Source organism: Telopea speciosissima, chromosome 1 (assembly GCF_018873765.1).
Source record: "Telopea speciosissima isolate NSW1024214 ecotype Mountain lineage chromosome 1, Tspe_v1, whole genome shotgun sequence".
In the NCBI taxonomy this organism is placed as follows: domain Eukaryota; kingdom Viridiplantae; phylum Streptophyta; class Magnoliopsida; order Proteales; family Proteaceae; genus Telopea; species Telopea speciosissima.
This window is the reverse complement of record NC_057916.1, coordinates 13,774,012-13,791,520: the sequence shown is the minus strand read 5'-3', so window position 1 is coordinate 13,791,520 and position 17,509 is coordinate 13,774,012. Positions and strand designations below refer to the sequence as shown.

At 38.9% G+C, this 17,509-nt stretch overlaps 1 protein-coding gene across 1 annotated transcript in view; it reads left to right on the top strand.

Annotated features, from left to right (window-relative positions):
• The first annotated feature begins 1,615 nt into the window (after positions 1-1,615).
• The window catches only part of LOC122666550, a 55,442-nt gene continuing 39,548 nt past the window's right edge, over positions 1,616-17,509 (top strand). Inside the window, exons 1-5 of the mRNA XM_043862567.1 lie at positions 1,616-1,949; positions 5,735-5,814; positions 11,764-11,814; positions 16,240-16,764; positions 16,853-17,104. Of these exons, the coding sequence (XP_043718502.1) occupies positions 1,713-1,949; positions 5,735-5,814; positions 11,764-11,814; positions 16,240-16,764; positions 16,853-17,104 (1,145 nt within the window). The 5' untranslated portion in view covers positions 1,616-1,712. The remainder of the gene's footprint in view (positions 1,950-5,734; positions 5,815-11,763; positions 11,815-16,239; positions 16,765-16,852; positions 17,105-17,509) is intronic.

Here is a 17,509-nt window from a genome sequence, read left to right as displayed (position 1 = left end):
TCCCAACCCCCGCGCGGCCCCCTTTGGGTTTCAGCATGGATGTTAGTAATTTAGCATAGTTTCTTATGAGCTTTAGATAAGACCTATAATTAAGGTGCTGTCATATAAGCTAATACATAGGTTAAAATTTATTTTCATTTAGAAATATTTTTTTATCAAATAATTGGCGATCTTCTTGGTCATGACTCATGAGAATCAAAGTCATCCTTGTCACTGTAAGACTAAATGATTAATGTTCCTTATTAGAAATTTAAGGGAAATCTCTTGATAAAATGTGTCTTTTTCTGTCTCTTGGTTTTTCATAAAGTATTGATTGGCCACCGTGGACTGTACTATATCTGAATCATAATCATTTAAATACTTAACAAAAGTATTACTTAGTGGATTAATACACTTATAAATTTGATTAAATAAATTTAATCGGAGTTGGGGTTGGGGATTAAGGCAAAAGTGAACCATTATACGATTAGTTTTTTCATGGAGGAGGTACAAATAGGTTCCTTTGAACTTGAAACCATAACACTCACATGAAGTTAGGGTTAGTTAAACTTTTGTCCCCATACAGCGTTTTATTTGCACCGTGCACGGTCAAGCATAAAACCTTTTGTCTCCTAATGTGTCAAATGCGAGCCCGCACTCATGATAGGTCTGATTGGGGCTAACCAGCTAAAGTCCAACAAAGGACCAATTGGTTAGTAAATGGTCGGATGTTGGGCGTAGCTCGACTATGACCAAGATCATCCGACATCGTTCACCAACAATTTAGAATAACTATAGCCTATTTAAGCCAATTTAGCATGACTCTATCTCATTTATGGCCCGATTAGCTAACTACCTTATTTAAATTTCGTTTGTAGCCCAATTAGTCAGATTATTATTAATTTGATTATAGACCTCGACCGACCGAATAAAAACGTATCCATACCTTAAGCTACAAGGCCGGGTTACCTAAAGAGATTGAATTGGTGGTGATCGAAACTGATTTGGCCCAAACCAGTTGACACACCTAGACTCCTAAGTCATAATGAGGTAATTTTGGTACTTTAAAGACTTTAATGAGTTCATAGCTTCGTATGATTGAGTTTTTGGGTGTCAAATCTTAAACCGAATTAGTCAAAATGACCCGATCTGACTCGATTGAGCCTGATCCAAATCGAACCGAGACTTATGATTAAGGGTGACATTTGGTTTTGACTCGATTTGGGCTAAACCGATGGGTCACGGATTATCCCGACCGATAAGAACGAAGCCAAACCAAAACTTGAGCCCGATCCCTGAACCCTAGGAAATCTGTCTAATACCCGTCATCCAAACGAACAGACCTGAGCCCAATTCGCCAACACAAAACGAACCGAATCCGAGCCCAACAAACGAGTCAAAAAATCCTTAACGGTTCCGAACCCGAACGGAACCGCCCGATCGACACCTTCAATTGAGTTGTACCATCGCAGAGGGGTATTTCAGTCTTTCAGCATTTTAAAATGACTAATTCGCCAACCGTGCCAGACTGCCAGAATAATAAACAACTAGTAACCCCCGAAAACTCAGTATTGTACATCTCAACCGAAAGAATTGAAATCTCTGTCTCTCTCTCTCTCACTCTCTGTGCGCACAAGCAGTTCAAATGTAGAGAACGACACAGAAGCTTTTGAGATTTACTATTACGTATTAAGTTTCAGAGACAGAGAGAGAGAACAAGTGGTGGGAGAAGAATGCAGAGAGAAAAAGATCGAGGGATGTCGACGAGCTACAGTCCTTCTCGAAGCCCTGGAAGTGCGAGGTTTCAGTTTGGCATGACTTCTCTGAGGCTGAGATCTTCGTCTTTGAAGAAACCCCCTGAGCCCCTTCGAAAAGCGGTTGCCGATTGTTTGTCCTCCTCCTCCTCGTCTTCGACTTCTATTCATGTCAACCTTTCCCCTGTTGCTTGTGAGGCTGCTAGAACTCTCCGGGTTCGTAATTCCGTCCTTTCTTTATGTTGTTTTGCTTAATTCTTGTCTGTTGATCTTGCTAATCCATTTCATCCGTTGTGTATTGGTTTCAAGACATCGTTTTGTCGGAGTACGTCTGTACGGATGTTTATTGATTTAAAAATTTCGGGATTAATTGGAAGTCTCTGTTTCAATTGACTGGACTGGCTCTGGAATTTGTTGCTGAAGATGGTAACTTTTCGTTGTGTATATTGATGGATTCCGAGTGGTTTCCTTTTCTGAAAACTTCGGAGTTTAATTCCAAGAATCGAGCTTTTAATGCTACTTTGTGATTCACAATTTTCAGTGGGTCTCGTTTTTTTAGGGGCACTGGGTGCGAGTTTCGTGATTTTCCTTTTCCTATTCCAATTTCTGATTTTGTTTCATATTTTTATCCGTAGGTGTTTTTTCTCCTCCCCCTTTCCAGCAAAAAGGGTAACTTAACCTCTTTTTAGTACTTGCATTTAAAATGAGAACGTCTCTAGGAATCATTGCCAAGTGTAAGATGATCTTACAAATTGGTTATATTTCCTGGGGCAATAACCTACCATATTGCAACTGCTGCATTTCCAAATTTGGTGTGAGAAGTGGGTAGAAATGGACCTGAGGAAATATCTTCAATGGAACATTATGGTTTTACTCTTTGCAGTACTGCATGCGCAATGCTTATGTAGTTTGGTAAAGTAACTGATATACCTATCTCTTAGGATAGGTGGGTTAAGATGATGGAGGAAGAGAAATTGTAGGAAAAGGGATTGGCTTTACTGACAAAGCTGGACATCTTGGCTTAATGGAGGAAGCCAATCTCTCTACTCTTTGGCGTAATTTGTTGCAATTCCCAATCTTGTGGATTCTCTTATTATCTTCTCATAAATAGGCTTACAAGGTAGTTACCAGAGGTTACGCAACTACTACCCTCCTCATGTTTACATAACTCCTATGTAACTGCACCCCACTACAAGCAAGGACTTCTACTTTAAACAAATACATAACTACATCCATTAAGAAATTACTACATTCAGTCCACCATGCATAGTTGTCAAGGCGGCAAGGCCACCTAAGGCGGTGGAGGGCATAGTTGTCACGGCGTCTCGGCTACCCAAGGCGGTGGAGAGGGTCCAAATTCTAGGCGACACCAACTAGGCGGCCAAGGCGCCCGCCTAGGCGACCAAGGTGCCCACGTCGACCAAGGCTCCTTGATGCCTTGGCGACGCCTTGACAACTATGGTGGTGGGGTGCCTAAGCGCTTAGGCAACAAGGTGCCTACCTAGGCGACCAACGCGTCCGAGCGTTATTTTTTATTTTCCCTTTTTTTTAACATTATTTAGTATGCTACTGTATGTATCTTATATCATAAAAAATCAACATTAAGCTACGTCAAGTCATAAAAAATCAACATTAAGCCACATCAAGTCATAAAAAATCAATATTAAGCCACATCAAGTCATAAAAAATCAACACAGAACTAGAAGACAACAGAAGTGAAGAAGCAACCTATTGGAAGTTTGAAACAAACAAACATACATTTGGTTTATATTGTTCTTGGAATTGGTTATTGTCCAAGTATACCTAGTCTCACATTTGGTTATACTGTTCTTAGAAAATATGATCTTATGAATAAGTAATTAAGCTGCTATCGATTTAGAGAAATGTTCTTGTTCTCTAAGATGATTTTATTTTTACATGAGACTTTTTGTATTAGATAGAGCACAAAACCAGCTTTCTAACAAATCCAAGATTGCTTAAATCTAATTTATATTGAAGGAGTTATGCTCCGATCAAACCTTATTTGGTGTGCGTGAATGTTGTCAAAATTGCTTTGAATGAAAATATTTTTTCTATATTAAGATTTATGGAATTTTTAGATTTGAGAAAACCCCCAGGCCCAGCATTAGAAAGTTGAAAATTTCACGTACCGCAAAAAATCCGGTTTTTGTTCTTGAACTGAGGGTTTGACTTTATATTCTTTTGGAATATGATTTTGTAACTATTTTTATTGGATTCAAATAGGGGGTATTTGTTTATTTATGAATAATATCTTAAGGAAATGAAATAACAAATAAAAAAACATTTTCTTTCCCTTTGAATTGTCCTTGTCCTCAAGGACAAACAAAAGTGGCCTCCGTTGTTAGAAACTTGTACGTCAAAATGCCACTGAATTGAAACTTCTTTGTCGCTTTTTGAATGTTGGAATAAGGGGGCTCCAACTTTGCAGCCACAAAATGCTGGGGATTCTTACTATTAGGGCTTGGATCATATGGGAGTCTAGCCAAATGATCGAAGGATCTCTTCCTAAGTATCGTACTGAACTGACCATGTGGTGGAAGTGCAATGGTGGCTCTACCAGTAAAATCAAGGAACATGGTCTTTGATTCTCGCGCTTTGGTTGATGGACCGTAGGGGGAAGTGAACTTGTTATTATGAACTGAATTTTCGTCCTTGAATTATTAGCTGCAACATGAAGAACAACTAGTTCACCATTGTTGTCGTTGAAATAGGGAAGTTCAAGCTTGTCCAGTTTGGGTAGCACCGAAATGGTTTGCTCGGCCCGAATAGACTCATTTCGACCGTTGCCACCGGCTACCTACTGCTCAAAGCGGGTCTGCGGGTGAACATTGCCCATAATTTCTCCTGTCTACTGACAAGAGCTGCCACCTTTGCCTCCAACCTACTAAGCCTTTGTTCTTCCACCATGTCTGGCTCTAATACTAGATGATATGTACCTCTTGGGATAGGTGGGTTAAGATGATGGAGAAATAGAATTGTAGGGGGAAAAGGGATTGGCTTTTCTTGGCATAATGTAGGAAGCCGACCTTTCTACTCCTTGGAGTAATCGTTGCAATTCCCAATCTTGTGGATTCTCTTTTTATCTTCCTATAAATAGGCTTACAAGGTACCAGTAGTTACACAACTACTACCCCTCCCATGTTTACAAAACTCCTAATAACTCCTTTGTAACCACATCCCACTACAAGTAAGACTTTTACTTGAAACAAGTCTATAACTACATCCATTAAGAAATAACAACATTCAATTCCATTAAGAAATAACTACAACAGTAACCCCTGTTTTCTCCTAGGTTACTGTTAGCACCCGGGTCTTGAGGAATTCAGGTGCTAGGGAATCGCATTAGCTCCATGTAGTCCTACCATTGCATCTTGCCCCATACTTGTGTGCAGATAAAACTGAGGATGTGTATTTCCACCCTTATCTTGTCACCCCTGAGATTGTAGACATCTGAAAAGAGTTTGGTAGGGAACTAGGTCTGCTTCATAACGGATTCCCTCTGTGGATCTATATATTCTATAGATCTCATCTAATTATCAGCACCTATTATTGTTTTCAACTTTGATACTCCCTGAGGTTGGTGCCGTTGTTTAAATTTATTGTAAGGAGTTAATACCTCTGGGGTATGGGATAATTGGGAGGATTTTGTACATGGGCAATTTGTTCAATGGGATTGGTTTTTTGGGAGCTTTAATTCTGTAAAGTGGGGGATATGTTTTTGTAAAGAGTCCTAAAAGGACTGCTGTTAGTTTTGTATTTCCCGAGTGTGCTGGCTACTTTTTTCAGATATATCAATACAATGTTACCTTTCTTGAAAGAAAAAAAAAAAGAAAAGGAAATGAGGATGGTCACTGTGACTTGCCATTCACAACCTAGTTTGATACTTTGATCATGATTGTTATTTTTTTTTCTGTGGCCTATTCATTGTCTCTGTGCATTAGATTCACCAGATCATCTTTGTTGCGTATTATTGGTGGCAGGACTATCTGGCAGCCCCTTCAACAACTGACCTGGCTTATTCTGTGATTTTAGACCATGCACTTGCCGAGAGGGAGCGGAGGTACTAGTGATATTCTGTGGCAGTGATGTGCATTTTGTAATCAACTGGTTATTAATCCTAAAAGTATTTGTCATACTTTTTTTTGCACATGCAGTCCTATTTTCACCTCGCATTTGTGATATACTCTTGCTCCTTTCCTTCTCTCCTTATTTTTTTTTTATTGATTATATGATATTTATTTTTATATTGTTGCTTTGAGGACTAAAGAACATACGTTAGTCCTAAGTACTGCCTTCCTGATAAGTGAAATGGGGTCTAGACATATTTTTTTTTTGGGTAGGTTGCTAAGTTCTCCATGTGGAGATATCATGACTCATGTCTACATCCCTTCGTCCACAATTTAATGCTGATCCAACCCTGACTGAGCACCCTGAAGATAGTGATTGTGCATATTCTCTAAGCTTCAAATGAGAAAAAGAAGCCAATATATGAAGCGCATTGGTTCCGAGTACGGTTTCATAAAATGAAATCGGATTGGCTGAGTTGGCCGATTTGGATCAGAATCAGCCGAGGCTGAACCCTTCCGTTCTGGAACAGCCATTTCACACTCCGTTTCTAGGGTTCAGCAGAATCTGATAGTTTCCAACTGATTCAGAATGTGAACGGAACAGAATCGGCTGAACCTGATCCTGATCCTGATTCCGAGTTTAATAACCCTGGTTCTGAGCCTAGTTGCTGCCTATGCATCCACTCATCAGCTTTATATGTATAAATAAATAAATAAAATTAAACAACCTTGGGAATATTGGCTTCCAGATTAATGTTTGATGCTTCTAATAAAAAATCAAACTTGAGTTTTTTTCTTGTTACTATGAATGGTTATTTTCTGACTCACTAGAAGCCCTAGAGAAAGCTCTAACATGTCGTCTGCAAAGATAGTGGCCACTATGTTTTAAATAGCAAAAGCATTTAGTTATGTTTGAATATAACTCCCTATAGGTGGGTGTTAAGGTGCTGATTTTTCACTCCCATAGTCCGTGAACTTATAATTGTTATTTATTAAACCCATCGCTTCGAAGGAGAATTTGTGTATCTTGGACTCAGTTAATGGAGACTTCTTGGTTATTTTAATTTATTAAATTTTAACTTTATTTATTCCTATTGTTACTTTATTAGGCATTCCTCAGGTATTCCTTTCCAAATCCAATATTAAACTGCATAAGAGAGCAATCAGTACCCTGTATTCACCGTAGTAAATGCCTTTTCTTTTCTTTCTTCCTTTTTTAAATTTGTGTGTGTGTGCTCTTATACTTTATCCTATCCAATTGTTAAGAGTACAATTTAAAGTGTGTGTGCAAAAGTCCTGCAGGGGCATCCCCATGGGTGCGATGAAAATTATTATGGTGGAAGAATTGATCCATGGGAGCAGATTGTTCAACCCAGGTTACTGGGTATGGAGTACTTGGATTTTTACATGCAGCAGCTTCTATAGTTTATAATATAGTGGGAAAATTAGTGACATTTATGCTAAATTATTGCATTTCTTCCAGGGTGTTATATATTTTACTCAGGCTATGTTTGGAAGCCAAGATAAGAAAAAAATATTATAAGACAAAAAACATGATGATACAATCATTGGTTTATGTGTCTATCTCTCTCCTCAAATTAAAATTTTTTTTTCAATTTTTTCTTTTCTTGGTTTCCAAACATAGCCTTAAGGTACTATTGATTTAGAGAATCATGTTTCACAGAGAATTAAAATAGGATGGATGATGTAGGAGAGGTGCGTCTGGAGTGTTGTATGATCGATGTTCCGGAACAGGGTGTAGCCATTTTCTTAGGGTACTCTGCTACCCAGAAGGGGTATAGGTGTTATCACCCTCCATCCCGCCGGACTTTTGTCAGCATGGATGTCGTGTTTCATGAGCATGTCTCCTACTATATGTCCCCACCTCTTCAGGGGGAGAGTGTTAGCGAAGATGTGTTGACTGTAGACTCTCCACCTCCTCTCCAGCTTGTTTATCTTGAGTCTGTTCAGCCTACTCCTCCCCTCGAGTCAGGGGGAGAGGTTCCTGTACAGGGGGAGCAGCCCACTCCTAAACAGGGGGAGCAGTCCACTCTAGCCCAGACTCCTGTCCAGCCCACTCTAGCCTAAACTCATGTCCAGAGGACCATTAGTGAATTTCAAAGGAAGATTGATGCTAGCAATATAAAGACCTATGGAAGGAAGCATAAGCAGGTTCAATCAACCGTTGCTCCCATACCCATCCAATTGCCAAACCTGGATCCAGAACTTGCCTCTCCACCCGGTAATATTTCTTCTCCTGAGTTGCCTATTGCCCTTCGCAAAGGTGTCAGGACTTGCACTCAGCATCCTATATCTCATGTTGTTTCTTATGAACTCCCTTTCCCCATCATTTCGTGCTTTTATTTCTTCCCTTTCTTCTGTTCGTGTTCCTAATAATTGGCAGGTAGCTCTATCAGATGGAAAGTGGAAGGCAGCCATGATGGAAGAAATGGAGGTTTTGAAGAAAAATAACACATGGGAGCTTGTGGTTCTTCCACCTGGGAAGAAAACCGTTGGATGTAAGTGGGTGTTTGTGGAGAAACAGAAGGTGGATGGCACCGTGGATAGATATAAGGCACGACTCGTGGCCAAGGGTTTTACTCAGACATACGGCATTGATTACCAGGAGACCTTTGCACCTGTTGCAAAGTTGAATACAGTTCGGGTATTGTTGTCATGTGCAGTCAACCTTGGTTAGGATTTGCAATGGCTAGATGTTAAAAATGCCTTCCTAAATGGGGCACTGGAGGAAGAGGTATACATGGACATTCCATTTGGTTTTTTTTGTGACAGAAATAAAGGAAAAATGTGCAGGCTGAAGCGTGTATTGTATGGGTTGAAACAGTCAACCCGGGCTTGGTTTGGTCGATTCCACAAAGCAATGATTTCTGTGGGCTATAAGCAGAGTAATGCTGATCACATACTCTTTATCAAGAGGGTTGGTGAAAAACTCGCTGTTCTTATAGTCTACGTTGATGACATAGTGGTTACTGGCAATGATGGTGATGAGATCAGACAGTTGAAGACCTTCCTTGGCAAGGAATTTGAGATTAAAGATCTAGGTAAATTAAGATACTTTCTTGGGATTAAAGTGGTCAGATCTTCAAAAGGCATATTTCTCTCCCAAAGAAAGTATGTCCTTGACTTGTTGGCTGAAACAGGTTTGCTAGGCTGCCACCCTTCGGACACTCCTATGGATCCTACTGTTCGGCTCAAGGAAAATGATGGTGAGCCTGTTGATAAAGGCCAGTACCAAAGACTTGTAGGGAAGTTGATCTACCTTTCACACACTCGTCCAGACATTGCTGTTGCTGTGAGTGCAGTGAGTCAATTTATGCATGAATTCCTACACTTCTCATATGGAGGTTGTTCTTCGTATTCTACACTATTTGAAGTCGGCTCCTGGAAAAGGCATCCTTTTGTCTTCACATGGTCACCTACGGATAAAAGCATACACCAATGCTGATTGGGCTGGTTCTGCAGATCGGAAGTCTATTTCTGGGTATTGCTCCTTTGTAGGTGGAAATCTTGTCACTTGGCATAGCAAGAAACAAAATGTAGTTGCTCGTTCTAGTGCCGAAGCTGAATTTCGAGCTATGGCACAAGGAATTTGTGAGTTACTTTAGCTTTAAGGGCTGCTACAAGATCTGGGTATTCCTATTCACCTTTCTATGATGTTGTATTGTGATAACAAGGCTGCAATCAGCATAGCACACAACCCGGTACAGCATGACCGTACCAAACATGTTGAGGTGGATGGGCATTTTATCAAGGAGAAATTAGAAGATGGGCAGATTTGTATTCCTTTTGTGACTTCTTCGGATCAGCTAGCTGATATCTTCACTAAGGGACTGCCTGGAAAGTTATTTCATCCTAATCTAGTCAAGTTGGGCATGATCGACATCTTTGCTCCAACTTGAGGGGGAGTGTTGAATAATGTAAACAAGAATACCGTGGGGGGTATTCTGGTCTTTTGGGGAGTTTATTTTATGTTTCAAGTCTGTTTTATTACTGCCTAGCTAAGTCGGCTATGGCAGGGGTATTTTAGTTCTGTAATCTTATTGTTAAACATTATAAATAAAGGTGCATGGGTGATCACATTCGATCATTCAAGCTTTCCCAATTCTGGTTCTGATATTCTAGTTCTGAACAAAAATTTTATAGGATAGTGTTAAAAAATTATTTATCCACCCGTGTCCCCCTTTGGATAGTCCGCCGTGTTAGAGCTCCTGTATGATATACATATTGTTTTCTCTCTTTCCTTTAAGGTTGGCTTTTTAGAGAAAGCGGTTTCTACATGGTATCAGAGCAGGCAGGGGTCACGGTATCGAGTCCCCCTGGGAGCGGGCAGGTGTTAAAAAATTATTTATCCACCCGTGTCCCCCTTTGGATAGTCCGCCGTGTTAGAGCTCCTGTATGATATGCATATTGTTTCCTCCCTTTCCTAAAAGGTCGGCCTTTTAGAGGAAGCGGTTTCTACAGATAGTCATACGACTGGCTTTGATGTATGGTGCAAAATGTTGGGAAGTTAAGAAACATCATGTAAATGAACTCAGTGTAACAGAGATGAGGATGTTGAGATGGATATGTGGCAAACTGGGAAGGATAAAGTAAGGAATGATCATATTAGAGTTGATTTGGGAGTAGCTTGATACATGATAAGGTGCGAGAAAGTTGTTTGAGGTGCAATGGCCATGTTCAACGGAGGCATTTGGATGCTCTAGTACGGAGGAGTGATCTATTTCAGATTGAAGGGACAAAAAAAGCCAGGGGCAGACCTAAAATGACCCTAGGAGAAATGGCGAGGAAGACATGCATAGTTTAGGCCTTGTTAACTGTATGACCTTGAATAGAGCTGATTGGAGGGCAAGGAACCATATAGCTGCCCCCATTTAGTTGGGATAAGGCTGAGTTGTTGTACTATAGATTTTAACGGAAGGGTCTGACTTCCGTATATCCAAGAGTTCTGTAAAGATGTGAGCTTCTTCGTGTTCATATTCTTCTTCTTCTTCTCCTCTCTCTCACTTTCTCTGTGGTCTCCCCCCCCCCCCCACCACCCAAAAAAAAAAAATCCTACGACAGACATATGTTATTGATGGAGGCAACCTTCTTTTCCAAAATTCCTTGTTTTCACTGTTCCTTCTATCAAATTCACGTCCTACTATTTTTTCAATTGGCAGAAGTTGATTGTCTAGCCCCATGCCCTGTAGTCTTATGTCATAGCTTCATGAGTCCTCTGACATTGAAGCTACTCTTTTAAGAATCTAACTACTTCAATGATGCATGTTCCTAAGATTCTCAATTAGACTGGACTAATAAGCTTGCATTCCATCTAAACCTGGGGCCTTCAATGGCCGAATTTGAAACAGGGACTCTCTAATCTCAGTTAGAAGGGGGCAATTATAAGCCTCTTCTTGGGATTTAGTTACTCTTGGTTTGACAAATTCCATCAAAATCTTCATATTAGTTGAAATTGAGATTTCATAATGATTTGTAAGACAATCAGTCATCACCTTTACAAGCTGCTTATTATCCTCAACTGCGGTTTCATAATGATTTGTAATCTTCATATTAGTTGGTTTGCCAACTTTAGATGTCGAAGTTTGCTTGGTATATAATATCGACATGCATACAAGACTAGAACGTAGCCTTGTTTCAAAAGGTTAGCCTTTCCAAATACTAGATTCAGTGTATTTCTGTTTTTGTGTACCATTGCTCAGAGCAGATAAAAAATCTCAGTGAAAATAATAAGTCAAGATTGAGAAGTTTAGTTTAGTCATTAGTTTTTTTAAGTTTTTATGTGGGATGTTTATTTTCCTAGAAAATGCAAGTTATGATGTTTTAACATGTGCAAACATCCATTTTATATTCTTCGTTTGAAGAGTTATGTTGAGCATTAGATAGTCTTATTTTTTTCTAATGGGGATTATTATTTGCACCAGCCCGGCTGTTGTTGCAAGGTGTGTGGCGCTTCTGAAGCGATATCTTCTTCGGTAAGTTTTGTTGGCCGTAAAAGTCTTTGTTTCTCATTATTTGTGATGTATTTAGATACAAGAAAGAACCCATCGTACTAACTGAACATTGAAATTCACCTATTGATCCATTAACTGTAGAAAGCATCAACCAGATGGTTCTTCTGCCCATCTTACTGTCAATTGTCTGCCTTTGCATGTTGATCAAAGCTATGAGAATGGTCACAAAGGAGTCCTTTGTTCTGCTGGTGAGATATGGGCTCTGATCTATTCAAGAGTTCCCTAAGTGACTAAACAGTTGGGATTGATTAGTTTGTGTAAGACATTTGACAGTATATATTGATTGTTTGCTGTATATTGTTTTATAGTTTACTCATGGCTTACTCACTAGGACTACGAAGAAGTGTCTTGATTAAGGCATTATAAATGGCTAATGCATCAAACAATGTACAACAAGAAAAAAAGGGAAGCTCAAAAATATTGAAATTGAAAGATCAAAATGCTGATCAGAAACCAAAATGGTAGTATGAAAACGAACGAACCAGTGAAAGAGAAGGTCAAAGTAAATATTGGGTGGGATTGGCTGTGATGAGCACATATGTTATTTATTGGACAGGCATGGCTGCAACTGGAGATCCATAGTCCCCCTACCAGTTCTTGGATTAGATTGGTAATGGAACAACTGAATATTAATGTGTTCCATGTGGTAGGATCTCAAGGAGTTTGATAGGTTAGAAGATAAACTCATGCTTGGGTGGAAAGGATGCAATGCCCCTGATTTGCCATAGATGTGGTTGCAGGTCCTGTAGAATTTCAGAAAGAAAGGGGAAAAAAAAACTTATGTTAGGGTGGAAAGAATGCATCTCCTGTGATGCGATCCCGGTTTCAGTAACCCTAAATTGGATCACTATGGGCCCACCAGAGAAGAAGCAAGTATGAACCTTATATGTGAAATTACAAGTGAGAGGGTCAAGCTGGAATAGAAAATTAGAAGTGGAGGGCTTTCCTTAGAGCTAAAATAAAGGTGGGAAATAAAATAAATAAACTTGGAAAGATAAGGGGTTTTCTGTAATTAAGATAAAAGCGTATTTTAATAATAATAAGAAGAGAAATGCTTCTTCCTCATGACGAAAGTACACTTCAGCGGCACTGTCTCTTAGTTTTCGAGTAATGAAACTCAACCAATAAGCATCCAACCAAGCTGGAAATTGGAGATTAGATTCATAATTCAAATCCCTACTATATGCAGCAATAGTCAGGCGAGAAAATCAGAAATAAGACTACGGAAAACTTCTGCGACTGAACCTGGCGGTAGTCACAGGTAAGGTCTTAGTTGAAGGACAGTCACTCCCAGTAGGAGAAGAAATCTGGGAATGAAATTCCAGAGTTTGAATCGCCCAAAGGTGTATGACCTTAGCTCCAAATTTCAGGAAGTACAGTAAAGGATGGTTAGAGTTTGATTCAGATCTTGTTGGTTGCAGGTACCACCCAGAACAGAATATCAGCAGTAACAATTGTTACAATGTAAAAAACCTGTAAACCACTATCTAAATAGAGAGAGGAGGAAGAAGAAGAAGAGAGGCAATACGATGGAAGAGAAGAGGGAGAATCCTAGTGTCACGATAGGATTTAGAATAACTCGTATCGTGGCCTAGGCCCACAACTTATATTAAACCAACAATGTCTTATCTAGACTTATAAACCAACTCTATCGACATAACAAGGACTCTCACTCCCTCTCACGGTACATTTTAACAACTATGAAAGGGAAAACAGTAATAGATGTAGAAGAACAGAATAAAGAAAAGGAGAGAACAAGGAATGAGTGGAAAGAGCAAAGAAAAAGGGTATGGATGACATTGAATCTGAGATGAGCAGAGAAAGAGAGGAGAACACCAACACATAACCTCAGCCACAGCAGTGCAAGAACTCAAGTAAATTCATTCAATCCAAATCTGTCTTTTGTGACACCATGGAATTTAAACTTGCGAGATCTCGGTCTCGGTTTTTCCCAAGGTCGAGAGGAGATGGCCTGCGAGTTAAAAAAAGTGCAATATCTCGGTCGAGTCGAGATCTCGGATTGAGATCTCGACCCGACCCAGATTTCGACCCATTTCACCTTATAAAAGTACCAGAACTCGCGAGTTCTCTGTCGAGTTCTGCTGAGACTGCCATTTTGATATACAGACACCTATCTATGCAAACCTTGGTATACAGACATAGGACAGACACTCTTATTTATGCAGAATATCATTTAAGTAAATGTTTTTGTATTTGTATTTCATTTACAAATCTTTTCAAGTTGTCCATTAAATCTGATTTATATTGAAGGAGTTATGTACCGGTCAAACATAATTTGGAGTGTGCAATGCTGTCAAAATCACCCTGAATGAAAATAATTTTTTGGATATCAAAACAAATGAATATTTTACCGCACTTTTGGTTTTTAACAATGTTTTACCATATTAAGATTTATGGAATTTTTAGATTTGAGAAAAACCCCAGCATTAGAAAGTTGAAAATTGCATCTACCGCCGAAAGTCTAGTTTTTGTTATTTACATTTACTTAAATGATATTAGGCATAAATAAGTGTTTGTTCTGTGTCTGTCCTGGTTTTCCACTAAGTGAAACTCCAATTTGGACTTTGTTTTTACAAAATCTATAAAAGCAACTTTTAGAAAGGAGGGCCTGTTCTGTAATTTGAATGAACAGTGCCTTCTTCTAGCTCTCGACAAACAGCACGGATGGTAGAATCTGCAGTTAATTCGGCACAGCCTCCCTCGTATGAACAACGATGGATTCAAAATTTTAAAAGTAAGGGATCACCTCACAGATCTCTGAAAACCACCAGATCACAACCGAAAATAGTAACCAGAAATAAATTAAAAAAATCACTGAAGATATAACTGGCAGTAAACCAGAACCAACAATAGGTTTCAACTCTGTAATTCACAACAGAAGGATCTGTTCGGTATGATATCCTGAGGTTTGAATTGCATATGAAAACCCTACCCTCGACCAAAATCTCATACCAAACTGTTCAGTTACGGCGAAGATCGAACTCGACAGTTGGGACTACAAGTACTGCCCAGAAACAGAGAACAGTGTTGTTTTAAAGAAAACCAAAACTAAAGAAGTGGAAGAGGAAGAACTATAAGAAATAGAATGGAGATCAAACCTGGTAGAAGAACCAGACTGATGCAAGTGAAGGAGAAGAACCAGACTGATTCAAGTGAAGGGGAGAGAGAGAGAGAGAGATAAATAATAAAGGAGTTCAATTTTCATTCCAAAAATTCTAATCCCAATTGTGGGAGTACATGCTCTTTTAGAATTAAACAAAAAGAAATCCTATTCCTATTTTGAAACTGAAATAGAGTTTGACTCTATCTTGAACTCAAAGTAAAACAAACTCTACTTTAACTCTATCTATGACTCTATCTAAAGATAAAATAATAAAAGAAAATAACAAAAAAGACGAGTCCTAATTCCTGCGCATAACTAAATCACCTAGAATGTGATTAGCATCCCACCAAGGGCTTCACTGCATCTCACAGCAAAGGAGTTCTAGATCTCACAAAATTAGCAAGCATAAGATTAACAAATTGTATTTATAAAAAGATTAACAAATTGTTCAAATTGTTTGGGGTAGTGTGATCCCCTACTCTTATTTATATTTTCAATGAAATAAGCAAAATAGGAAACCCCCCATGCATGGAAGGAGAAATCCCTTGCTACCTAAATTTTCCACAAAATAGAAACTCTTCTAGAACTTCACAAAATAGAAACTATGGCTGGATTGTAGCATATCTATCCAACCCTTCTAGAAAATACTAAAATAAAGATTAAAGAATACAACTTAAATAGAAACTACCACTAATACCGTATAGGCCTTGAATCTTTAATATTTAAGCTTATAGAATTGACGCATTACAATAGAAAACCCGAAAATACTGTGCCCATGGCCCATATAAACACTCAAAATTAAACATATTGGTCCAGTCCAGTGACCTGGTTTGCTGCTGGCCATCTTATTCCTCTGTATTGCATCACATCGCAAGGTCATTTTGTTAACCTGATCAAATGGGGTTTGAGAATATAATGGGCCATGAGTCACTTTGTACCTGTGTGAGGATTATAACCAATAAATTCTTTTCTTCTGGACATCCAGAAAAATAAATGGTTTAGAAATTACTCAACTAAATGTATAAGGAATTGATTAAAGTTAATTTAATCTGTAATGATCGGGGTTTGACCTACAATACTTCATCTGTGGGCTTATCAGAGCCTATATATTTGGTTTTGACCCATTTAGGTTTTTGCCAGATGTACAGAGGGATGAAGGTCTCTTTCTATCATTACATGAGTATTCCGTGAAAGAAAAAGAATATCTTTTAAGATTTGTTGTTAAATCTCATGGCACGCTCCTTTCTCGCCGTCCCCTGCAGATACGTACCCAGTGAGCAGACGTTAGTGCAGATTGATCTTTTTTGTGTAAATTCAATCTATGAGTGTGATTCTAGCACGAACCGAAGAGTATTGCCATGGTCAAAATCATTTAGCCAACATTCTGGAGCATCAACCACTGGGAATGCTTTTCCTTCTTTGCCAGCATCCAGTTTTGCATCAGGGGCACTGGTGAAGTCATTAAATTTTGTTCGTTCACTTGTGGGTCGCCATCTTCCAAGAAGGTCGTTCCAACCAGCAGTTTTTGCTGTGGCCTCCACTGCATCAAAACAGTCACTCCCAACATTGTCTTCTTTGCTGAGCAGATCCTTTAATTCCCAATTAAATCCTACGGTTTCGAGTAGCAGGGAATCTCCTGAGACGAAAGAGGCTTCCAGTTTATATTCTTCAAACTTGTCAAATCTTGATACTGTTGATGGTCGGGAAGATATTGACTACATTTCTGTGGATGCTTTTAAATGGCGTTGGCTTGGAGAACAGCAATTATCATTAGTTGTGGCAGAGAGGTAATGAGTTCTTCACTTCACATTTGATTTTTCTTGTAGTGCCCCTGAAATTCTGTTTGTAATGGTCTTTCCTTCCTCCATAATCCAGTGATGGCGGTACAAGTCCCCAAGATGTTAGTTCACATGGTTTCCTTGAAGTTGGTGCTGCAGCTCTACTTGTTGGAGACATGGAGGCTAAAATGAAGAACAAACCATGGACAGGCACTAAAGATCTGCCTGCTATTGATCAAGTGTTGCAGCCTTCGACAGTCACAACTGCCACTAATGTTGCTTCAGCTCATTCTCACTTGAGGGCAATCACTGCATCTAAACGCTCCAAAACCGGCCCTCACTCAATTTGGCATGTTCTTCCTGCTCCATATTATTGGGTTTCTTCGTCTTCCTTTTTTATTATGTGAATATCTAATATCTGCCTGGAATTAATGCATGTGGAAATGAAATTCAAATTTTTATTCTTTTAAATATCTCAATTATTCGGCATGTTAAATCTGTTTTTAGATTTAAACTAAACTATTATTGTTTTCGCCTCACCAGTTTATGTACTATGATTACTGTATTATTATCGTATTTCTTGTCATTTGAAAGATTGACTGATGAGATTTAGAAACAGAGTAGGTTATTTTGGAATACAAAAGAAATGTCTAATGGAATATGATTTTTTTATTTATAGTTCTAGTATGAATTTATCATTGTTTACTTTTTTTACTCATTGTTAAAGTTTTAGTCTTATGGTGGTGTATAGTAT